Source organism: Rhagoletis pomonella, unplaced genomic scaffold, assembly GCF_013731165.1.
Source record: "Rhagoletis pomonella isolate Grant_MI unplaced genomic scaffold, Rhpom_1.0 Rhpom_scaffold_00009, whole genome shotgun sequence".
NCBI lineage: Eukaryota > Metazoa > Arthropoda > Insecta > Diptera > Tephritidae > Rhagoletis > Rhagoletis pomonella.
In genome coordinates this window covers 8,042,172-8,049,959 of record NW_023458563.1, presented here as the reverse complement: position 1 = coordinate 8,049,959, position 7,788 = coordinate 8,042,172, and the positions used below count along the sequence as shown (strand labels likewise).

General features: G+C 34.8%; 1 protein-coding gene across 1 annotated transcript in view; it reads right to left on the bottom strand.

Annotated features, from left to right (window-relative positions):
• The window catches only part of LOC118745562, a gene marked incomplete at its 3' end in the record, with an annotated part of 137,312 nt that extends 130,506 nt beyond the window's left edge, over positions 1-6,806 (bottom strand). Inside the window, 2 exon segments of the mRNA XM_036479040.1 lie at positions 6,458-6,630; positions 6,700-6,806. Of these exon segments, the coding sequence (XP_036334933.1) occupies positions 6,458-6,588 (131 nt within the window). The 5' untranslated portion in view covers positions 6,589-6,630; positions 6,700-6,806.
• Positions 6,807-7,788: the final 982 nt, after the last annotated feature.

Here is a 7,788-nt window from a genome sequence, read left to right as displayed (position 1 = left end):
TTCATCTTCATCTTCATCTTCATCTTCATCTTCATCTTCATCTTCATATTCACCTTCGTCTTCATATTTATCTTTTCCTTTATCTTGATCTATATCTTCATTCTTTTCTCCATTTACGTATTTACCCCCACCATTGTTATTAGGTCAGGTAGTTAAATTTTCCTTCCTCTTTTTCTTTACATTGTTTCTTTAGTGATATCTTGTCATGTGTTGAAATTGGGTGTGGTGAGTTGCAGTGTGGTGGAATTGGGTGTGGGAGTTACGGTGTTATGAATTCAGGTGTGGTGGTCTTAAGAGGTGTGGTAAATTTAGTTGTGGTGAGTTGAGGTGTGGTGAATTAAGGTGTGGTGAGTTAAGGTGTGGTGAGAAAGTTGAGGTGTGGTGAATTAAGGTGTGGTAGATTAAGGTGTGGTGAGTTAAGATGTGGTGAGAAAGTTGGGGTGTGGTGAGTTAAGGTGTGGTGAATTAAAGTGTGGTGGATTTAGGTGTGGTGAATTAAGGTGTGGTGAATTTAGGTGTGGGGAGTGAAGTAGTGGTGGATTTAGGTGTGGGGAGTTAGGGTGTGGTGAATTAATGTGTAGCGAACTCAGGTGGAGTAAGTTTTTAAGCGGTGGTGAGAGGAGTTGAGGTGAGTTAAGTTAAGTTAAGGGGTTCAGTTAAGATAAGTTATCTTTATCCTTATCTTCATATTCATCTTCATCTTCTTCCTCGTCTTGGTCTTCATCTTCTTCTTCATCTTTATCCTTTCCTTTATCCTGATCTAAATATGTCCATTCTTTTCTTCATTTACATGTTCACCCCCACCATTGTTATTAGGTTAGGTATTTAAATTTTCCTTCCTCTTTGTCTTTATATTTAGGTGTCTTTACTTTTATTTTAATTTCTGTATTTATCCCTTTCTTCTTCTCCATACTCAAAATTATCTCATCCTTGTTTGAGGCTAATCTATTCATGTACATACATACATACATCTTATTCCTAAACTGCTGCTTAGCACGTTTCTTTTATTCACTATCAATATTAAAGCATACATTTAGGAGGCATTTCCGCCCCAACCATGTACATGTATGGCATTGGTATTGGTGTGACTTTTGAATTGATTTTTTCGCTCTATTTTAAACTAATTTGAAATTTTAATTGCCTGCACATCAGCATCAAAATACCTTTCTAATGATATATAATTTTTTATACCTTAGAAGTACAGTTTAGCCGTAAAAGGGGTGTAAAGGAAACATGATTGCCTATTTATATGTGTATATGCACATATATATGTAACTGAATCGCCTATAAATAGGTTTGCATATAAGTAGATTATCCTCATTTTCGAGCTTAACTCCCTAATCTGTAATTCGAAAAAGAGATTAGTCTAACAAAATTATAATAATAAAATAATCGCAGGTTAAACTGATAACTTTTCGGTGTCCGACCTAGTTTTATCGATGATATTTGCGAAGAAGAGGAGAAATGTTAAATTTAAAAGTAAACAAAAATGGACGCTAGCAAGAGTTTTTTAAAACTATTTTTAATAAAATTTTAAGTAAAAATATATTTAAAGTGCTTAATATGTATAGTGATCACGGAGGCACAGAGAAGAAACTAAACTTTTCCTTGAGTTGTGAGAATAACAAGCACAACAAATTTAACGGCTAATAATCTGATGTTTGTCTTTGTAAACAGGGTGATTAAAACGAGCTTTAATCGATTTTACATATATTAAATGGAAATGTACTCTTATGCCTTGCCGTACGCATATGTTTACACATCAAACTTCATGAGTACCATGAGAATATCCCTAATCTGTGGTTCTTCATTTGTCGCTAAGTTTACGTTAAACTCATGAATACATATAACATAGCATCTTTTGTTTGCAAAATAGGAAGCTAAATTATTTTGTCCGGAATTTCCTCTTACTCTCGTCTTCTCTTTGTACAACCTTGTATTACTTATATCATCCATACGTATTTTCATTAGTTATTAACGGACCCATGTTGATTTAATAATTTTTAAATTTTCACCTTGCTTTTAATCTTTAGACTAAAACCATGCTACGAATATCAAAACCCCTTGCAACAAATGAATTCATCCATACACATCATCCATACACATGTATGTACATACAATTTTAGGTATGGCTGAGTTCCAAAAAGTCAGTTGCAAAGCAACTGTACAAAGTCACGCATTCCTAAATGCAAATGTGTAATTTTTGACGATGTGGCATGTCCCAAAATGTATCGTAAAAGTTATCGATGCGTATACAGAAAGCAAACTGCGCATCGCTAAGCTAATTGATACTTTGATGATATTTCGAAGTAAACAATGGCCGATGTCGAAGGGTAAGATTACATTTTTCTACCTTAATTCAGTGCTATATTGAATATTTAAAATATTCAATATATATGGTTGCAATGTGTCGCAACTCTGCACATACAAACAGTTTGAATACAGCAGTATAACAGTTTCCAAACATTGTATTGATACGTTTTTTGTTTGTGAAGTCAGCATATGTATACATAAAGATACATAGTCGTATGCATGCACAGAGTTTGCATAATCGGAAGTAAAATTTATTTTTACGGCATTTCCTCTTACTCTGAATATGCCTAAATCTATGCAACCATTTGCATTAGCAGGTAAACACAGAGTGCTTCTAATGAAATTAAAAATTTTCTGCTGCAATACACATGGTATGTTCTTCGAAATTTTCTGCTGGGCTATGCGTTACAGCTTCGCAAATTTTACCCCTACCGAAACCAAAGATGTATGCACATCAAAAGTATTTAGAGGTCGCTGGTATGTCCTTCGAAATTTTCTGCTGGCCTATGCGTTACAGCTTCGCAAATTTTACCCCTACCGAAGCAAAAGATATATGCACATCAAAAGTATTTAGAGGTCGCTCAGAGAGCTCAAAGTGTTCCATGTATTTTACATAGAAAAACCACTTTTCATAGAAATGGCATAGAATTCTTGGAAATCAATATTTTCAATCGGAAAACTCTTATTCTCTTCAGGAGGCTTCCAATAACAACACCCAGTTGTTAATTTAGCCATTTTTTAATACTAAATAATTTTTATTTATACCCCCTTTGCATTTTTTTCTGAGGGTTTTGGCGGTTTTGGTAAATATGCTTGCAAATATGCTTTATGCTTGCTTTTAAGTACAGTTTAATGTTTTGTTATACCCGAGCGCACTTGGGCACAAGGGTATTATAACTTCGATTGCATAACAGTTGCTTGTAACAGCCCAAACGAATCGAGATAGATACATATATACAAATGTATACATAAAAGCTCAGAATGAAAAGAGAAATCGACTAAGCCATGTCTGTCCTTCCGTCAGTAACCCGAGCAAAAATTGGTATTTGTCAACGAAATTTGGTAAGTAGGTTGCCCTTTATCCAAGGTATGTTGGGATTGAAAATGGGCGAAATCGGGCAATAACCACGCCCACCTCCCATAAAACGGTGTTTTCGATATATGCAAAAACTAAGATATTTCCGCAAATACTGGATCCAAATTGTTGAAAGTTGGTATTTGAATAGTATTTGAAGTAGAATTTCGGCATAAAATAAGACAGTTATACAATTTTTGGAAAATGGGCGTGGCCCCGCCCACTTATGATTAAATGCTGTATCTCTGTAGTCCCTTTACCAATCCTTACCAAACTCGGTGAGAACATTGCTTAGGGACTCACTAAGAAACTCAGACAATAACCACGCCCACCTCCCATACAACGGTAACTTACAGTAACTATTTAAGCTAATTTACTCAAAATCGACATATGCAATGACCATTTAGCTGAAAACGATTTTTAGTAAAATTTTTGGAAAATGGGCGTGGCACCGCCCACTTACGCCTACATATGTTTATCTCGGTACCTGGTTTATCAATTTCTACCAAACTCGACACATTTAGCAACCTTGGCGCAAAGAAGCAATATGTTGAAAATTTATGAGATCGGACTAAAATATTTGCCAGTTACCATAAAACGGTAAATTTCAGAAATACGAAAACTCCGATTTTTCAATAACTGAAGACGCCAACAATCTTTTAACAAGACACAAGATTATTGATTTTTGTTAAATGGGCTTTGCACCACCCACTTATGACTACAGAAGTATATATCGATAACCGCCTTACCGATTTCCACCAGATTTGGTCCAATTATTTCAATATATCATAGCATATTATTGAAACTATTTGACATTGGGAAAAATAATCTTCCTTAGCATGCACTTTACTGAGAGGTGGAAAAGCGATATTTAATACGTGCACCGGATACATGTATAAAGTTAGGTTTCGCCTGAGCTTATACTTCTTTACTTGTTTTACCCTATGTTATGTCCGAGATCACTGCCTAGATGCCAGTTAAGGTCCCATGAAAACCCATTCAGTAGTTTCGGAGATTAGTGATTTCAAACAGACAAAAATTATAAAAATGCCCCAAGTCTATTCTATTATACTCCCTGCATCACCTTCGGTATTTTTTTTTTAAAGAAATTTTAAACGTACAGTCATGACTTTTTTAAAGTTTTATTATAGTTTAGTTAAAAAAAAATTACTTAAAAAACATTCCAACTACAGTGAAACCCGCTTGAGTACCCCCGCTTAAGTACCTAACCCGCTTAATTTCCCAACATTTTTGAGCACCGTGAATTTTTTAATGTATTCTGAAGAAAATCCCCCTTTTAAGTACCTCCCCGCTTATGTACCCAACCCGCCTAAGTACCTACATTTTTCGTACCCCATTTACCATTTTACTTATAATTTCCCCCTTTTAATTGCTTTTTTTTAATTTCTTCAAAAATTTGCATATTTTCAAATTCAGTGGCAGGGCTACACACCCTCGGCAAAAAATTTTAAAAATCAATGGTAATTCTTCGCCACTTGAAACTTGGACATTATTAAAATTTTAAGCTTATATTTTAAGTTTCTACGGTATTTGTTAGGGAATGAATTTTTCTAATTGAAAAATTTTAAAAATTAAAAAATAAACATAAGTGGCAAACAATAGCATTTTGAATTTGGTCCAAAATGATATGCCCTGTTTGTGTTCATGTATAAATATGTATAATCAATGACTTTTCAATTTAATTCTTGTGAAAATGACATTGCTTTATCTGTTTTTTTTTTTTTAATAAAGTTTTCCTTTATGTGTTTACTTGTTTAAATAATGCTACGATCTTTGTTTTAAATTACGTATACTTCATTAAATGTTCATGCTTTATTCAAGGACTTAATTATGTAAGTTAACAAGAAGATGTAACTACATCACAAATTATGTTCGCTTAAGTACCCGTATCGAGGTACTTAAACAGGTTCTTTTAAGTAATCAACCCGCCTAAGTACCTCAAAAACCTGACATTTTTCGTAAGGTACTTAAGCGGGTTTTACTGTATTTAACAAATTTCACCATACACTCGAAGCTATTTTAACAGTACCAGCATTAATCTGTGAAACAGCCATTTTGACAAGAAATCTGTAAAGCCTGAGAGAAGTTCAAAATTTGGCATCTTTCACAGCTTGTTTTGAAGCAGCTTTCCCATGTATATATATTTATTAATAGCACTAAGGTCTTCTCAAGGCTTAACAAGGTAGAAGTGATTTCGACATTTCTCTCTTTTGAACTGCGACTAAAATGTAAATTCTTAACCCTATGCTATTAAAAATTTCTATTTTTTTAATATAAATTTTCAATTGTGAGCTGTGCGCCTGATTTTAAATACATAATAAAATGAAACGGAACTACGGGCGGTTTGTTGTGTTTGACAAGAGCCAGGACAACAAACTTGTCCGTTATTTTAAAACTCCGAAGTATCAATACTTCATTACGAGACTCTTCACGTGTGCGCGAAGACCATTTTAGTGCCAATGACTTTATTTGTTGCCCATCGCAGCCGGGTATTTCTAAGCGGACGCGTTTGTTCCCAGGTGCAGGAATTATTATACCGAATGTGCAGAGAAAATCTTCCACTCATATACATGGACAGACCAAATTTCAAATGGTGGTCAAATAAAACCTAAACCAGAATTCCTTGTTGACATAAAGAAACTGAAATTAACTTTTAATAAATTTAATGGAAAGGAAATTTCGAATTGCAAAAATTTAATAGCCGAATTATTGGAGTTAAGTTTTTTAAATGTCTAATATACTTTAAAATTAAGTATTTAAATAAAAAAAATAAATGCTACTAACAGCACGAAAATTGCCAAAATGGGTTTATAAATGAGTGTGTTTCACTTATTGTTTACATTTTTTGACATTACAGTCAGCTATGAGAGAGCTCGACTGAATTGTCACTTCTACCTTGTTGAATATGCCTTGAGTCTTTTTTCCTGGAAAAACTTTGTTTCCCTCTATCTTTAGTTACAGTAAATCGATACAATAAAGTATAAAATTCAGTGTATGTGTTTCACTGAAAAAAATAAACGTTTTCACTTAATGTTGAATAAACCTTACCGAATATTTTTGTGGCTTGCAGAATCCACCTTAAATTTGCGTGGCAGATGATTGAGATGCAATTCAGCGGCCGCTGCAAAATGTCGATAACTCTTATGCATGTGATGCGTAAGTATTGGATTCATGCCCATTAATTTGATATCTTCGGATATAGGTGTGGAAATCGCCGTATGCTGCGAAAATTTTATATTTTTATTTTCATATTTTTAAAATACGTAAGGTTAATCAGTCTGTGGACATACCTGTAAATTTAGTAGGTAGTCGTTATCTCCACATGACGGTGAAATCGGCTGAGAATCATGGCTCGTGCTCCTGTATGCATATTTATTTAAACAAAGTCAGTATTTTTTTAAAATTACATTTCAGTTTCAAAACGACGTTAAAAATTTTTTATAAAATTAAAAGATGATAGTTAAAGCATATTTATGTGATATTTAGAAGAAAAAATGTCTGTCAAAATGTTTGGAAAAGAAATAACCATTATGTGAGTAGAAAAAAAGTGCATTCTCTCAAGTTGTGTGTAAAAATTCTAGTGCATTATTAACCCGGCGCCGTAAAAATAGTTACGAGGCCGATGATACGATTGATCTTTAAGTTAAACTAAAAAAAAAAGTAATTGAACTGCCTGATTTATTGTTTATTATGTGATAAATAGTAAAAAACAGATATACTATGTAAATTAATCTTTTATTCACTTTTGTTTATAACATGCAAGATGAGCTATTACAAAATTTTACTTTCGTAATGCTGATGATGACGGTTGTTGCCTATTCGGTTTGCCCGTCAATCATTGTTGTCAATCTCAACTTACGGTAGACCCAAGGAACGTGCAGTTTTTATGGGGTCTGACCAAAAGGATAGGGGTGTAATGGAGTGGGATTGAGCTGGCATGTGAGGAGATGGTTGGCGTCGTCTGGGTAATCTCCACATGCCGGACACTCATTGGGGATGTTGGGGTCGGGTCTGGACAGGTAGTTGTTAAGACGGCTGGAATATTCAGACCGTAGCTGGGCCAAAGTAACGCGGGTCTCCCTTGGCAGTTGAAGCTCTGGTGGTGATTGGGCTCCGAATACAGCATTCATGGGTCGGAAGTCTTTAGCTTCGTCCACAGCGTCCACCTAGTCACCGGCGACCAAACAAGCGTCGCATGGTTCAGAAACGGCCGGCCAATTGCCTTGTATGTTGCCAGCCAATTGCCTTTTTCTTAAGTGCTGCCGGCAAACGACTTTATGAAACTTGTGTTAGTTGTTGTTGTTTCCGACAGGGTGGGCGTATGATGTATTTTGGAACGAATTTCCGTCATCCCTTGTCAGATTTGGTTTGGGGACAAA